Source organism: Amblyomma maculatum, chromosome 1, assembly GCF_055883805.1.
Source record: "Amblyomma maculatum isolate TAMU_Amacu chromosome 1, ASM5588380v1, whole genome shotgun sequence".
Lineage (NCBI taxonomy): Eukaryota > Metazoa > Arthropoda > Arachnida > Ixodida > Ixodidae > Amblyomma > Amblyomma maculatum.
In genome coordinates, this window is record NC_139344.1 from 316,238,812 (window position 1) to 316,255,342 (window position 16,531).

The 16,531-nt window shown below is 47.0% G+C and overlaps 2 protein-coding genes across 3 annotated transcripts in view; one reads left to right on the top strand and one right to left on the bottom strand.

The window, feature by feature from the left end:
* Positions 1-472: 472 nt before the first annotated feature.
* On the bottom strand, positions 473-14,375 carry RpS18 (ribosomal protein S18). The gene is made up of 5 exons (XM_084608097.1): positions 14,243-14,375; positions 13,975-14,073; positions 13,814-13,900; positions 13,519-13,712; positions 473-583 (listed from the first exon to the last, which is right to left on the bottom strand). The coding sequence occupies exons 1-5, from the start codon at positions 14,243-14,245 to the stop codon at positions 505-507; spliced, it is 462 nt and encodes a 153-aa protein (XP_084464223.1). The 5' UTR covers positions 14,246-14,375; the 3' UTR covers positions 473-504.
* A 98-nt stretch (positions 14,376-14,473) lies between these two features.
* The window catches only part of Vps52 (vacuolar protein sorting 52), a 32,829-nt gene continuing 30,771 nt past the window's right edge, over positions 14,474-16,531 (top strand). For both annotated transcript variants that reach the window (XM_084607641.1, XM_084607711.1), the window contains exons 1-8: positions 14,474-14,653; positions 14,834-14,912; positions 15,000-15,052; positions 15,149-15,224; positions 15,344-15,411; positions 15,485-15,598; positions 15,691-15,752; positions 16,239-16,389. In XM_084607641.1, coding sequence (XP_084463767.1) covers positions 14,627-14,653; positions 14,834-14,912; positions 15,000-15,052; positions 15,149-15,224; positions 15,344-15,411; positions 15,485-15,598; positions 15,691-15,752; positions 16,239-16,389 — 630 coding nt within the window. In that variant the 5' untranslated portion in view covers positions 14,474-14,626. The remainder of the gene's footprint in view (positions 14,654-14,833; positions 14,913-14,999; positions 15,053-15,148; positions 15,225-15,343; positions 15,412-15,484; positions 15,599-15,690; positions 15,753-16,238; positions 16,390-16,531) is intronic.

Below are 16,531 nucleotides of genomic sequence, written 5' to 3' on the forward strand. Positions count from 1 at the left end.
TAAGCACCAGGCAAAGCAGGTTAGTGGCAATGCACATACTGTGGTGTTTAGCTTGGCAAGCATGGTAAAGCATCACTTCAGCTAAGAGTACAGGAATGAAGATGTCTACAACCTCAGTTGTAGCATCAAAGCCCTCAAAAGTTGCATTTTTTAATGTCTGGTCTCGAGGTGACGAGCTTTTGCTTCCAGATACGATGGTCCCATAGAGACCCAGGACTGAGATTGGCAGATGTGATGTGTAGTAAGAGATTTCACGACGGCTCGGCCGTGATGGGAAGTGATTAAGCAGTGGTGTCTAGCTTCACGATGCGCTGCTATCTACTTTGTTGTGCAAGGTTGTCTGCTGAATGAGTCAGCTATCAGTTTATGTGGCACTGCAGAACAAAATGATGGCCACCAGCTGTTCCACAGGGCAAAAATAATATTGCACCTTGGCAGCCCTTGCGAGCTGGTCACAGAAAGAAAACACAAATTGCTTTGTGGAACATTTTACTTGGCAGCCACCTAGTTCTTCTTCTTGGACACACCCACAGTCCTTCCCCTCCTGCCGGTGGTCTTTGTGTGCTGGCCCCTCACACGCAGGCTGCGTACAAGAGCAGAGAGGCAAGTGTTAAAAAGACCCAACACAACACTCCTTTTCCTGCACAATCACCCATGACAGGAGGCAAGCACCCTGTTCAACTGCAGTATTCACTGGCACTACCGTTCCATTCCTACATGGGGTTGCACATGGTGCCACTAGTACTATGACGGGAGTCCAAGACAGCTTCCAAGAGTGCAGATAGTGATAGATTTTCTACTGTGGAAGCCATACCGCTTTCAGGGAACTCAAAATCGCGGAGGCAATGTCCGGCTCTACTATGATGTGTCACACACTTCATTTTGTTCCGTTGCTGTAAAAAACACCACGACCACACAGTTGGCAATACCTGGCCTTTCCTTTGTACCAGTAGCCAGTGCAAACTGTACTGCAGCCACTACAAGCATCACCGGACATTGTGTTTGCACCAATCTTCTGAGAAGTCTCTTGCACTAAGTTTCCTTTTCATACGGGAAAGCGTCGAACTTTTATGCGCTGCAGGGCTTTAGGAAATGAGTCTCTTTATTAGAAAAAATGATATGGTATCATCTTGTTCATGGTTTCAAACTCCCATTGGGACTAACCATCCAAATGCGATAATTAAAGTATAGCAACAAGCATACTCTGCCCACTGGAGCTGAGTGTGTTACTGCAAAACCTTTTCTGTATTCTCAACTGTTTTCAGAAATTTTTGAAAGCATTCGCTGAGACGGCGTGTATGGGCACCGTGCAGGAGTAACTCACATCGCAATGCGAGCGCCCCTCACGGCGGGAAGATTTTTGCAGTGGCGGGTGCACCCAGCCGCGCCGCGGACAGACGGCAGATCTGCTGTGTGTGGTTCGCATTCGCCATTCATTCTTCCTATTCACGGTATTCTATGGTCACAAATGAATTGTTAGGTTGCAGTCGCCAGATTGCACACATTTTAACCGGCTTGATAACATATTTTTCATGTCCCCAAATAAGCTTTACAAATCGAAACGACACCAAGTTTGGATCTCTGCCGTCCAACGAGCGGTGAGTGGTAATCATGCCCGGATTTGCCACGATTTTCTGCGAGGGGTTTTTCCCGAAGAGGACACACTACCTTTACTTACGTTAGCAGCCTTTCTCAACTCAGAAGAAGAAAGAAACGCCATGCGCATCCAGTGGGCCGCTTTCATAATGTAGTTGATCATAGCAGCGTCCAGTGGGCCACTTTCGTAACTGCGTATTTACTATGCCTTGCACTTAGTTTTGCTAGTTTGTCTTGACAATTTTTTCTTCTTTACTTTCATTACTTTTTCCTCCCCCTCAGCTCGTTTCTTTTTCCTTCCATGCTCTGCGGCTTTCCTTCTCCTCCCGGGCAGTTAGTTTTCTTAGCCCAGATGGTTTTCCACTGTGCGCCTCTAGCCAGATTTCCTTGGGATCCCGACATACTAGCGGCTTGTCCTTGTGTCACTGTGAAACAGGGTGGGGGCACCGTCAGGTAACACCTTTTGCTTGATCTCCCCAGGTTTTCATTACTTTCGTAGTGCAAACCAAACAAAAATTTGAAGAAAAAAAAAAGAAAAAAGAAAACAATCTCATTTGAAGTCAAAGTATCAGCTGTCCGTTTCACCCTCCCCTGCTGACGTGATTCATAAACCTTCGTCTGCCATTCTATACACTTTTATTCATTTAGTTGTGCTAACAACATTTTGACGTCTATTAAGCTGTTGTACCTCGAATGATGAACTGTTTCTCATGCCATACAGCTCAATCGAGACTAGTAACCTTAAGAAACACAACTTTTTTTTTTTTTTTACTTATTCGTAGAGGCTCTAAACAGATCTTGCATTCATTCCACGCCATCCTGCATCAAACAAGTGGTCGAGAGGCTGGCTGCCACCTGTTACCTTCCCCTGTCCTAACTCAATTTTGTGGCAGAGCGACTTCAAAGTACAGTTAAAAAGGCAATAAGTATTGCTACAAAGGCAAAAAAATAAAAGCTAGCATTCAAGTCAGGATCTGAGGCAGGACGCTCTTACGACGAAAGAGAAAAGTTTGGTTTGTGGGGTTTAACGTCCAAAAGCGGCTCAGGCTATGAGAGACGCCGTAGTGGAGGGCTCCGGAAATTTCGACTACCTGGGGTTTTTTAACGTGCACTGACATCGCAGGCATGCTACAATCCCTACATGCCCGAGAGGAAAACATGCATGTTTTATTAGAAATTGTAGGTAGCTTGTTGTGCACTGCTGTAATGTGGAGTTTTCCATTCTCATAGCTATAAACTATATCAGCGACCGCATGTGTGGGCATGACGTGGACAGAGCGATAGGGAACCCAACCTCAAGTTTGGCTGCGCGACTGCAGTGCGCGCTCCTCCGCAAGCGGCAAAATTTTGAAGCATTGGTTGGGTGCAGCGCTGATGCGGCGCTTGACCGAACGTGTTCTGGCAGTTTCGTGTGCTGCTCGCGTTACCTCTCTTTGCGAGTGCTCGCGCCAGTCCGTCGCCGTGGCTTCGCAGGCATGCAAACAGGTGTCACAGCTGAGTTTAAAACATGGCTGGAGTGGTTCCGCAATGCTCGAAATGTGGGGAAGTGTATTGTTGTGTTGCTGGCTGTCGCAACAGCTCGCATGTAGACTTTCGTGTTTTTGCGACTTCTGCACGCGGAAGCAGCGTGCGTTCTTTGTCGCTCGCATTGTTGAAAGCTGCTTGCGCGCGTGCGCGCGCCCTGACCGCAGTCTACTCGGTTTGCGCGCGCTCCTGCTTCTACTTTTCAAACTCGCGCTTGGACGAAGTAATGTTTGAAGCGAGTGTGCAGCAATGTACACGCTTCGATGTGGTTTTAAGAAAATAGCCGACAGCGGTGGCTATTTTCGCAGCGCATATGTCAAAAAGGGAGAGCTGTTAGCCATGTGCATTTTGTTGAGCAGATTGTAGAAGACAACGCCATTATCGTGAAGGCTAAGAGTATGTCGCAGGTCAGCGACCACATCGTGTACGACGTTGGATTTGAGGCAAGTATTTTCATTTCATCAAGGCCCAGATGCTCTCTAAAGAGGGCTTCGGATTTCTGCCGCTGGGTTTGCCCCATTGTTGTGCCTGGCTTGTGCAGGACTAATCTTCGTGGCAGTTTATGAAACAGCACACAGCAGCAACATGCTTGCAGCGTCCCTGAATTACTGCCTGGCAGATACACTTAGCACGGGAATTCGCAAGCTGGTGCTTTTCAGGGCATGTCCATGCTAGCTGCAAAGAAACATGTCACATAACAGAGACTGGCCGTTTGGTTCATTTCGAACCAAGCAAAACTAACAAAAGAGAACAAGGATATGCTGCCTCGCAACTCATGCTCAGACGCAAATTGTTACTTCTTTAGAAAGCAGGCACTGAAGCTCCAAGGCAGGATATATAAAATGACCTGTAAGCAAGGATACAATTGCGTGAACATGTTCGTTTAGTTTTGTAGTGTTTAACGTACACCTCAGCGCAGCAAGGCTACGAGGGGTGCTGTATTGGAGACCTATAAAAACTTCACCCCATGGTTATTTAACGGGAACGCAGTTCGCCTCCAGCGAGCGGCGGCCGGGATCAAACCCGCGTCGCCATGACCAACAGTCTCTAATGCGTGAGCCACCGCAGCGGGGCGAGTGATTGAATAAAAGTTATATACCAATATAAAAGCTATAGGAACAATGAAGTACTTCAGACATCTTATAGTAGCGCGAACAAAAACACACACAGGACAGGGTACAGGACGAGCGCTAACTGCCAACTGTTTATTGGAAGGAAAGACGTATATTTAAACCCTCGGCCACTCAAGTGTTCATAGCCCCAATCGCTTCCTTGTTGTGTTTATTCACACATGCCTAGGCTTGTCATTGATGAATTTGATACCGGGTGGGGTGAGTGCGATTGTTCCGAGTATGCAAGTGCACGACAATCGGCATCAAAATTAACATCGGCATATACCGAAAAGCGCGCCCAAGATGCGAACGAACCCATGTATCTTTTATTAAGGGGGGATGTGGGTCTTAAAATTTTTTTTTTATTCTTGGTCCAATCTGAATAAAACTTCACAGCCTTGTTCAGTTTTTCACACTGATTTCAAATCTGTAATTAGATTTGTGATAGCTGCACTGGTTCATGAAATTCTGAGGTTTAAAAGGAAACATTAGTGGTAATTTCTTACGGGATTTTTTGACAATTTCGCCTTTTAAAATGCAAAAAGCAAGTATGTGGCGGCAATGCCAAAGACATGCTCTAGGGGGTGATGCTATTTTTGTTCATTTTAATGCAATTTATAGGCAGAAAACTGGACCAACATTTACAGTGAATAATTTGCTAAAATTTTCTCTCATTACTATCCTAATTTGTAATTAGCAGAGTAATGCTAAAATGATATAAATAGCATCACCCCCTAGCATTTTTCCTCATGATTACAGTGATACCATATTTATTATTGTCACTCAATGACAACATTGAAAAAAGGCCCGTAAGATTGAGTGCGGTGTCCAAAAACATCGAACTGAGAAAAACGCATTTGAAGTTTTAGACAACTGTAACTTTTGCTAGAATGCAGGTACAACAATTTAAATAGCATCATTGTGTAGCCCTGCTTTTCAGAAAGAAGGCCATACTAAATATGTAACTGTAGCTTCTCATAAAATTTGCAAATCCCAGCCATAAAGCCATGTACGTACCCCTAGAGCAGCATGAGAAACTGAATTTAGCATTTGAGGTGCCCGTTTCAGTGCCCTCCAAGATAAATAAATGCTCAAATCGAGTAAGAAAACAGCCCTGCCATAGACAGACAAACTTGCACGAAGTTTAGGTTGAAACATGGTGGCATGTTTATTCAAACAGCTGGTCACCGTCCCAGAATAACCGTTCTATAGCAGACCAGGGCTATATGCAGGATCCCTTGCTGGCTTGTGTCGCTTAGCAAACCTTGCCTTGGCAGCACTGTTCTCCTGGTGTTCCTTCAGAGACTTCTGTAGCCTGTTTCTATCCTTCTCAAGGCTGCGGCGCACCAAGCAATTTCCAGCACTGTAACCGAGCTTCTCGGCAATTTGCGTGCTACTTTTGACGGCTCCCTGGTTGAAGCGGCTGATAGCCTCAGCCACTGCTCTTTCAGTGCTGCGCAGTGAGGCATGCTGACTTTTTGGGACCTGATCCCAGATCATGGCATGCAGACTTTCATTTGAGTTCTGTGTGATCCTATCACTGCACCGCTTCAACAGGGCATCGTCGCTCAGCCTCCTAAACACAGGCTCCAATGCCTCGCAAACGAAGCCAGGCAGGCTGTTTTTGTGTGGTGGCGGCTCCTCATTCATAGCCACGGCCCTGTTATATCTACACCAAGACTGTGGGCCTTCAGGGCAGAATTCGTGTCTTGGTGCCTCATCCGTTGATGACATGTGGTGCAATGTAGCCTGGACTGCTTTCTGCATGCCTGGCACATCGTTTCTGTGGCTCCGTAAGGCATAGCCATAATAACTCGTGATTTTTTTAATCTTTTCTTGAGTGAGCCTTCCTTTCCCACCAAGTGGCTGACCTTGGGCTTTTTTTTTGTCGACAAGGGTGCGCAGGGCAGCTCCCATGCGTTTGTGAACGTGGTTTATACAGTCCTTTTTTTCCACTTTTATGTACCCATATACTTCATCTTCAGTCAGGGCATGGTACGTCCGGCTATCCCCATCAGACAGCATTGTTGTGTATCGCAGCTTGTGTTTTACAAGCGACCGCCGAAACAAGCACAAAGCTGCTTCAACTTCCATCTGGCCAGCCTTGCAGTCAACGTTTTTTTGGCAAAGTGGGGCATGCTGGACCAGCCAGGCTGCATGTCCTTCTTCATTTTCTTAGGGCCTTTTGTGCAGCCGAGGCAAAAGTTTGATAAGACAACATGGTCTATTACAAGACCAGTATACATCTCAACGATGCATCCCACACAGATGTGGGAACTGTGTCCACGAGTCAGCCAGGTACCGTCATACACTACGTCGATGTTTCCTGGCGCGTTGCCGAACTCCGTATATAATTCCTTGATGCGAGCAACGCTAGCGGCCTCGCACTCGGTAGCGGTCGCAGTGCAGGCTTCTTGCATCATCTTCATGTGGCCCTGATAAGTTTTGTGATGCAAGCCGCGGTGTGATATATTCATCACGGCGAAAAAGTCGGACAGGGCTGTCGCTCCCTTGCCGATGCTGTGAATAGCTTTCATAGCGCGCACATTCACCTCAAAAGCGGTTATCTTGGCATCAGTCGCACCGGCCACCCTCGGAGATGAGAAACGCTCCTCGCGCAAGTCGCAGGTGCTACAGGATAGCACGAGCTTTGCACACAGCCCATACTCTGGGCCCGACTTCGATAAAGTCACGCTTTGCGTGCCACACTCAGGGCAAAGCACAAGCCCAAGGAACGTGTTCACCGCGGCTAAGTCCACGATGATGAATTCCGTAGAGTTTTCCTTGTCGCTGTCGCTCACCTGCAGATCGATGTCTAGAAGCTTGAACTTGCGTTCCGTTGCGCTCTGCGACGCCAGATGCTCTTTCACGTCCGCAGCATTTCTCGCGCACTCGGCAGACTCACCAGCAGAATAAAATACCGTGTCGATGCGGTCTTTGATGCCTCCAGAAGCATCCGTTGACGGTTCAGTAACTCCAAATGTACTGCAGCTGGGCTGGCTAAGCAGAGAACAGGCCGGTTCAGATGCAACAGGCGATCGTGGTAGCGCGCCGTCATCCGGGGCAGCTGGCGTCAAGGCAACGCCGTCGTCCTTCGGCCGCGCGTTCCATGGACGCTTTCGTTTCTTCCCGTACGCTTGACGAGTCTTCTTCTTTAGACGAGCGTCTCCAGCCATTCCGGCACAAAACAGAAATGTGCTGTGTCGAGAAACACGATCGGAAACCAAGACGCGCAAAGCGGCAGTCGCGGCGGCGAACGTAGAAAAAAAAGAAGAAAAAGGCATGACGTGCCGGTCGCGCCAACCAATGGGAGGCGCGGAACGGGACGCTTGAAACGCGCGCGCCCCACGAGCCAATCAGCGGCCCGGAAGTTTCCCTCAGAAAACCGGCTAGGGCGGCCGTTCTGTTTGAGCGACGCCATTTTGAAAGGCCGCAAAATGCGCACAAAGAAACCAGCTTCGAAACAAGCCTAAAATGGCGCCGATCGGCCGGCTGCTTTGCTCGTGGCGCGCGCGGGAAGTTCGAACAAATTTTGTCCTTTCTCGGTCATTTCGGGGCTCCCTTGGTGTTTTGAAAACAGATTTTAGCGCATTTCCAGATCAAATTCAGCGTTAATAATTTAATGGCAGGTGCTTGAAAGTACAAACAATTCGAAAATGAGTTTTTCTCAAAATCGATTTTTTGGCTATTTTTGACCGTTCTAAGACCCGCGTCCCCCCTTAAGTTCATAGGCACTAACTAGATTACATCTGCAAGCTCTTCAGAAATTAAAGCAAACAGAGCATCGAATGGTTGCATGCACCTTACAATCTGGGCCTTAATGAAATGGGTATTATAAAAATTAAATATTTGCCTCAAATCCCACGTCGTACGCGATGTGGTCGCTGACCTACGACACACACTTAGCCTTCACGATAACAGCTTATCTTCTATAATCTGCTCAACAGAATGCACATGGCTTACTAACAGCTCTCCCTTTTTGACATTAGTGCTATGAAAATAGTCACCGCTGTCGGCTGTTTTCTTAAACCACATCGAAGCGTGTACATTGCTGCACAGTCGCTTCAAACACCACTTCGTCCAAGCGAGAGTTTGAAAAGTAGAAGCAGAAGCGCACGCGCAAGACAGCTTTCCTTCAGCACGGAAATGCAAGCGCGCGCAAAACAAGTAGACTGCGGTCAGGGCGCGCGCGCCCGCAAGCAGCATTCAACAACGCGAGCGTGCACAAAGCGAGTTGCTCCCGCATGCAGAGGCTGCAAAGACACGAAAGTCTACAGGCAAGCTATTCACTCTGCCCGACCGATTACATGGTGTTGGCCGGAGAGGGCGCTGTTTACTGGCGCCCGCTAGAGTCGCTGAAAAATTTTCCAAAGTACCGCATTCGTTTTCCACGCGCCGCCGGCTCGCCTACTGGCTGATGCGCGTCACGTGACCTCACGTCGCCATATCCCTTCCAAGCGCGCGCGCGGAATACGTGTCTTGTGCTGGAGTTCCTCTTTTTTCGATTGTTTCTCGCAGTGTACAAGTGAGAGATTATGTTGGGCTCTTGGGTGCGGCACCAGGCCTGCGTTAGGAAAGGTGTGTTCTCTGTGCCTGATCGAAAAAAGTGATCTGCATTGGTGATCAGTGTGGCTGCACAGAACTGACCGGCAAAAATTCGTGCCTCAAGGAACACCTTGTGCTAGATACGCTGGTTCATTGATTTCAAATTATTTTCATTTAGCCGCGAAAGAAGCGTAGGAAATACTCAACGTGAACATGGTCCGCCTGATCGCAACATGTGTTTACCTTCCAACGCAGTATATGTGTTTACCTTCCAGCACAGGAATATGCAGCATCCATTTTACTTCAGGAATTTTGCAAAAGCTACTCTCACAGTAAGGTAAATATCTAGCCAGCTGGCAGCAGATACATCTATATTCAGTTGTGCGATATCACACACTCTACTCGTGCATGAAAGCGTATGGGCGCGTGTTCGTAGGCGGATCGATGACCGTGCGCACCTCTTCGTTTTTTATTTCTATTGTTAATGTAAACGTACATAAAGCTTTATGCACAGATTTATTAGTTATTTATTTATAGTGGCACGTTAAAGAAACCCAGGGGGTGGAAATTTTCGGAGCTCTCCACAACGGTGTTTCATAGTCTGAGTCACTTCGGGATATTAAACCCGATAAACTAAACCAACCAACCATATTTGTTGTGTGTTCGCAGCTGGCGACTAAGGGACAATGTGTGTCGACCATCAATGTACGATGTTAATGCCATTTCAATTTTTGACGACAGTTAATGAGCGAGGTTCTGGCAAATTGGCGGCACAAGGTGTACGGCGATGAAACATCAGGCGATACCATGAAACAATGAAATGTACAATGTTCACAACCGCGCGGTGATAGCCCAAAACAATATGCTTCAACAAAGCCTGCTTGGCGTTCTTGGCGCAGCGACGGCAATACTAAATTGTATGTTAGTTTGTTTACGCTGTCTCAGCGAACCTGCTGCTTTACTTCATGTTGCTTATACAAAGCGATTCATCATTTCAGAGCGTGATAACGATCCGCACCTCGCTCCGTGTTTCACCATGTCCAGCCCCGCTGCACCGACGGACTGCATTCTCCACGACTTAACAATATACCTACATGTTCCTGCGACCTTCGCTGACATGCTATTTCACACTCCGTCATTTTATACTGTTGTAACACCACAGCACTGCGCGTAGAAAACAAGTCGATTCATAGGGCCGGGGATTTGCAATAGCAGGTGACCTGCAGTTTTCGCCGATCCACCCACACACTTATTTTTTCCCGTCGATTTCTGACTACGGTATTAAAGTTAGCGACCGCACAATCAGTGTTGGCACTGTCTGAATAAACGTGCCAGAGCCTTCCCGTTTTGTTGAGCACACGTTCCAAGCCTACGGATGCGGTTACTCGCCGTTCAGATAGCGGCCGGACCCGGCGGTCTGGAAGGGAAATGGCGCCCGCGGGCACCTTTGCGGTACAGTAAAACCTCGTTAATTCGACCCTCGTTAATTCTGATAATTCGGACAGCCCATCCGGTCCCGTCAACCGCATTTACTTTTCTATGTCGCAAAACTCTCGTTAATTGGGACAAATTTGGCCGCCCTTCGGTTAATTCGGACAGGCAGCGGAGCTTGAATGTATGTGTAAAAGGCGGCCATGAGGGCGGCTGACGATGATGATGATAGTGAATGAGGGATAAGCCTGGCCACTATAGCACGGGTGGCGCTGGTGTTCAACCGAAATGTAACAGCACCATACTCATTGCTATAAACATCAAATGGGAAAAGGCACGATGGGATACTTTTTTGTTTTCTGCTGCTGGCCGTACTTCGCCATTTTCCCTTTGTTTTCTTTGCATGTGCATCGTAGAGCGCGCTTTGTCTCAGCTGTTGCGAGCGTGTCGTACGCAAGGTGTGCGCTTTTTTTTTTTTTCGCGAGGTGTGTGCGTCAAGCTGGTGCTGAAGTGTGGACAGCAGTCCCCTGTTCTCATTTTTTCCCGTGGAACAAGCCCGATAGCGCTGCGTTCTTAGGCCCCCGCGATGGCTACCGCGGCCCCAGCAAAGCGAAGGTCTTGGGAGAAAAAGTCGAGATATTGAAAGCCGTAAAGGAAGGAATGCCTCGACAAGTCATCATGGCAAAGTTTAACGTGAAGAGGTCCACGCTGAGCTCATACATAAAAAATGAAGCTCAGATTTTCGAAGCCTACGACGGACAGAAGTTCAGCGACAAGCGAAAAAGACTCCGGACAGCAGCGCACCCAAAGCTAGAAGAGGCACTACTTCGGTGGATTTCTGACACGCAAAATGCACAGCTGCCCTTGAGTGGACCCCTCATCTGTGCACAAGCAGAAAGGTACGCACTAATGATGGACATTGAAGCCTTCAGTGCATCAGAAGGATGGTTTGACCGATTTAAGAAAAGGCATAATCTAGTCTTCCGTAGTGTCTGCGGCGAAAAAGGCGCTGTGGATGAAAGCGTCGAAAACGATTGGAGGGCTCAGCTTCCGAGGCGCCTTGCTGCCTATGAGCCCCGCAATGTATTTAATGCAGACGAAACGGCACTTTTTTACAAGGCTCTGCCTGATAAGACAATCACTTTTAAAGGGGACCCGTGTGTCGGCGGCAAGCGGAGTAAGGACAGAGTGACAGTTTTGCTTGCTGCAAATATGACCGGCATGGAGCGGCTGCCACTGCTGGTTATTGGAAAATCTGAAAAGCCGCGGTGCTTCAAGAATATAAAGCAGCTGCCGGTAGAATACCGAGCGAACAAAAAGGCTTGGATGACGTCGGAGATATTTCAAGCATGGCTACGACAACTTGGCCGCGGCTTTTCAGTCCAAAAACGCAAGGTGCTGCTTGTCGTTGACAACTGCAGTGCACAGCAATATGTCCGGGCTCGAAAACATTGAATTACTTTTCCTGCCACCCAACACCACTGCTTCCCTCCAACCGATGGATCAGGGAATTATTCAATACCTGAAGAGCCTGTACAGGAAGCAAGTGCTTCAACGTATGCTCTTATGCACGGAAGCTGGACGCAAGTATGACGTCACACTTCTAAGTGCACTACACATACTGGTGTATGTGTGGAGAGGCACACCACCTGCAGTGATCGCCAACTGCTTCCGACATAGTGGTTTTGGTGATAGCACCGACTCCATCGGTGTGGACGGCCTCGATGCCAATGAAGATGATGAAGACTACGAAAGCGTTCTGCCATCGAATGTTCGGCTGAGTGATTACGTCGCTATCGACAGTGACGTTGTCGTTGCTGGCCACCTCACCAACGGTGAAATCATCGCAGAAGCCTTAGGAAGCGAACAGCCCAGTTCCGAAGACGATGACGATGCATGCGATGAACTGCCGCATCACACTGTGACGGAGGCTGTTGACGCCCTGAGCGTTCTGGAGGACATTTGTGCAGGCTCTGCAGACAGCGTACGTGCACTGCACGATTTGGCAGAGGTGCGTAAGATAGTAGTTGCGATGCAAGTTTCTCGCACAAAGCAGACATCTATAACAGATTTTTTCAAAAAATAAAGGTATGTTGATGTGGGACAGTTTGTTGCGTTTTTTTTTTGCCCCTCTCGATAATTCGACATTCGATTAATTCGGACCTTTTCTCCGGTCCCGCGAAATCCGAATTAACGGGGTTTTACTGTACTCTGAAAATTTTAAAGGGACTCTAGCGCCCGAACACCACCCTGCAATGCTTGGGTCCCCTATCAGCGTAAATCTATCACCCTTTCCTTATCGCTGAGAAAAGTGGCAGCCACCTCACCAGAAAGACAGCTAAAGCTTTTCAAAAGACTTCTGCACAATATAAGTGCCTGCGGTATTGTCACGCCCTGGTAATAGTTCTTGAGTTTTCAGGCTTTTCGCGTTTTTTTTTTCAGGCTCTTTTCTCCTCTTCGGCTCTACCTTCATTCACTGCTATTCTCCCATACTCGATCAAACCTTCTCCGCCACTTAATTCCCCACAGTTTTCCTTTTTCCTCAACCAGTCGCGCTTGGAGCGTTCGAGACTGACTGGGTAAACCTGCACCACATGTAAGAGCCGACGACTACAAAAATCCTCCCGCGCCTACTCGTGGCACTGCCTGTTTGCCGCGAGTGCTGTCCCCTGGGTTTCTGCACAGTGCCTATAGTAGACCTGCCTGTCTTCCTGCCACATTTACTTGCATAAATGAATCACACGCCCCAACTTTGCCTGCAAAAATGAACAATTTTGTCTCCTCATGTGCCTCCCCTTTAATGCACAGTCTGCTGACATATTGCTAAATGCACCCCTGTGTGTGCCAAAACTATGCAATACTGTAAGGGGCAGTAAAAATATCCCATAGAGTTGGAGGACCATCAGAAACCCCATGTGGTCATAAACAAGAGTTTTAATATCCAAAATTAAGGATAGCAGCAACTTTTGGAGCTTGGTTTAGGGTTCAGTGCAGATCTCTTTGAACAGTATTATGGGTTACAACACGAATTGCATTAGCAAGTCTGCCATAAAAATTGTTGGCTATGTTGATATTCTATTGTGTTGAAGTGCTTTGTTTACGAGACGAGTAGCAATGAACCTTTTCTTCACTAACTTGCTAAACCCCTCCAAGTGATGTGCATCATATGCAGTGTACAAAAAATGATCACCGACGGTCTTCGCGTACTGGCGGAAGCACGGATGCATATCGGCCAGTAGTGCGGCTTCATTAAAAAAAAAAATTCAAACGCAGCTTAACAGGTATTAGTATACAAGGCTGCAATACGCACCCCCAGAAATGGCGAAGACCGCGGTGGGCACGGATCTTCTTCAGCCTTTCGAGATCCTCACGGAGCTTGTTCTCGAGGGCGTTGGAAGTGACCTGGCTGTATTTGCCGTCTTTGATGTCCTTTTGCCTGTTGAGGAACCAGTCGGGGATCTTGTACTGGCGTGGGTTCGACATGATGGTGATGAGCTTCTCCACCTGCATAGGAGCGCGCGTCAAGACGTCAACATCTTACACTGCTAGAAAGCACCTACACTGCTAGAAAGCACCGCTTAGTCCTGCGTTTCGAGGTAGCTTACCTCTTCTTCGGACAGCTCTCCAGCACGCTTGTTAAGATCGACGTCGGCTTTCTTGCACACAATGTTGGAAAACCGGCGCCCGACACCCTGCACGCAACAGCTTGGTTGAGCGACGACAGCCGCCATACAACGCACAGGGGAGGAAAAAAAAAATCATGTACCTTGATAGCGGTGAGGGCGAACATCACCTTCCGTCGTCCATCAATATTCGTGTTCAAAACACGAAGAATGTGTTGAAACTTGTCAGGAATCACCAGAGACTGCAATGAACAGCATGATGCATTAGTTCAACTAGAACAAACCTCGCAAATCAACTCAATAAGTAAACTAAGTCACTTTAAACATATTTCGCTTTATCAGTGAATAACATTAGCTGGCAATTCCTATAGATTAAAATCGATTACGAAGGGTACTCCGAATGCCACCTACCATCTTGATGCAGTGCCCTGACTAAAAGGATGAGGTATTCACCCTCGCCGCAGCAGCGCAGCAGCATGCAAACTAAACAGAACAGATTTTTGGGTTTTTGTACAAAGAATAACAGCCAACTACCTTTTACTGCTCTGGTGATACATAACATAATCAATTACATTATTGAGGCATCAGGTGTGTTTTGTGTACTTCTATTATTTTAGATTTTAATACGAAGCTGTCCCGGGTTATTCTGATTCAGCCCCTTAAGTGCCTGAGCTTGAGCGCCTCAACTGCTGCTGTCTGTGCAAGTACACGCTCGAGCCACACAATGCTTGCCGAAAGTTGCGCTCTTATGTGACAAACGCTTTAAATATTCGTTATTGTAAACATCGTACCAAAATGGACTCTCTAAAACAACCTATTGAGGTACAGCTGTCTCTCACACTTTGTGACAACCGTAACATTGCGCCATGACTTCTAAAATGACTCGGTTGTTGTCACCTCCGCTCTTGTTTTCCCTGTTTAGCGTCTTCAAAAAACGTTAAATTGCGTAGACATTTATCACCATACAAAGTTTTTACAGATTCTGTTCTTGCCTGCATACAGGAAGGAAATGGTGACGCCAGTCATGTCTTGGAAACCAACCCCTTCGAGTTGGACGACCCAACGTTCGACGAAGTCGATGGTAAACGAACTTTCTTTGGTGTGGCACGTATTTTTGTCCTTTGTACCCAGTGCATAACAGCTTGACTGTCATTGTTGAATCCACTAGTGCACATACAAGAAAACCTGGAAGATGAGTTCATCCAAGAAGCCTTGCAATCGGTGCGTACCGCTTCACAATCGTCGTATATTGTGCCGTTTTGTAGAGACATCTTATGAGACTATAGTAGTAATACCCCTTTTTTATTTGGAACGCAGGGCATGGACCTGAGGCAGTATTCACTTCAGGTCGAAAAGGATTTAAAGGAAGTTGAAAACGCCTCTATTCAAGATTGTATCCTTTCTGAGCCATCCTTTTTCATTCTCCTCAACATGCAGCACATCTCAGCGGCACAGCCGACTTTGTAGTGTACTTTGGAATTAATTATGCAGTCCCTTAACCTGGTCGCACAGATATCAAAGAGAGTGTGAATATTGCGAGCCTTCACAACCAAATTGCTGCTTGCGATCAAATACTTGAGGTTTGGCTTTGTGGCATTCTCTTTTGCAGACTTGGGTTGCTCGTACATGTCGCTCATTCAGTTACTCTTTCAGCGTATGGAGAACATGCTCAAGACATTCCAGGAGGATTTAGGCAGCATCAGCCACGAAATATTGACCCTTCAGCAGCAATCAGTGTCTATGAACCTGCGCTTGAAGAACAGGCAGGTAAGCATATTTAACTCTACAAAAGACTAACCATATTTATTGATGACTATGTATTCTTTATTGACATTGTGGAAATATTCTTACACTTTCAGGCTGTTCGTGGCGAACTCAGTCAGTTCGTAGATGACATCATTGTGCCTGAGAACATGATACTGTGAGTGCCATTCACTTTTGGGCTGAAGTCTAACATTCTCTGGTTTGCTTCACCAGTATGGCAGGTCTTTAACAGTCATTTTAAGGAATATATGGTATTTGGTTTCATCAGTGAAACTAGACATTTTAGCCCGATGGACTCTGTGCAAGACTCAGTAACATTGCAAATTAGGGTGCTGATAACAACTCAGTAATTAAACAAATTATGAGCAGTTTCTTTCTGTAAATGTCAAATCTCCAAATTTAGGGAATTAAAATATTACTAGTGAACCGCACTGGCTTCCACATTGTCAGGTACATATGATGCTCTTATCATTTCTGGGTTTCTTTAACACCCGCCGAAGTGTGCCAATGCTGTCTTTAAAAACAAAATTGCCAAAAGCGATTTCAGGCCACTGGCATTGCTGAAAGTAATGACAAAAATACACCTCCTGTTCTCATGCTGTCGCCTGTATTGGCAACATCGTTTTGTTCTGTCATTCGTCAGGAACATTCTCGAGACACCCGTAACAGAAAAAGAGTTTCTAGAGCAGCTATATGTCTTGGACCACAAGATCTCCTTTGTCAAGGAGCAGTCCTTCAAGGATTCCAAGTCATGCCAGGATGTCAGGGACATACTGGAAAAGCTCAAGCTGAAGGTGAGGAGCCATTTGTCTAGGGGGGGTTGTACATGTCATACACCATGGAAGGTAGCACCAGCAGTACTGTGAGCTACCTGCAGCTGCACACTGTGGTTAACTTGAAGTAACAGTAATTAATTATAACAAGTAACTGCATCAT

Excerpts from the sequence above, each read along its gene's own strand:
- RpS18 (XM_084608097.1), bottom strand. Across the intron at positions 13,901-13,974 it reads TCGCCCTCACCGCTATCAAG|GGTGTCGGGCGCCGGTTTTC; the intron begins GTACATGATTTT and ends TGTTGCGTGCAG. Across the intron at positions 584-13,518 it reads GGTCTTCGCCATTTCTGGGG|CCTGCGTGTGAGGGGCCAGC; the intron begins GTGCGTATTGCA and ends TCTTGTACGCAG.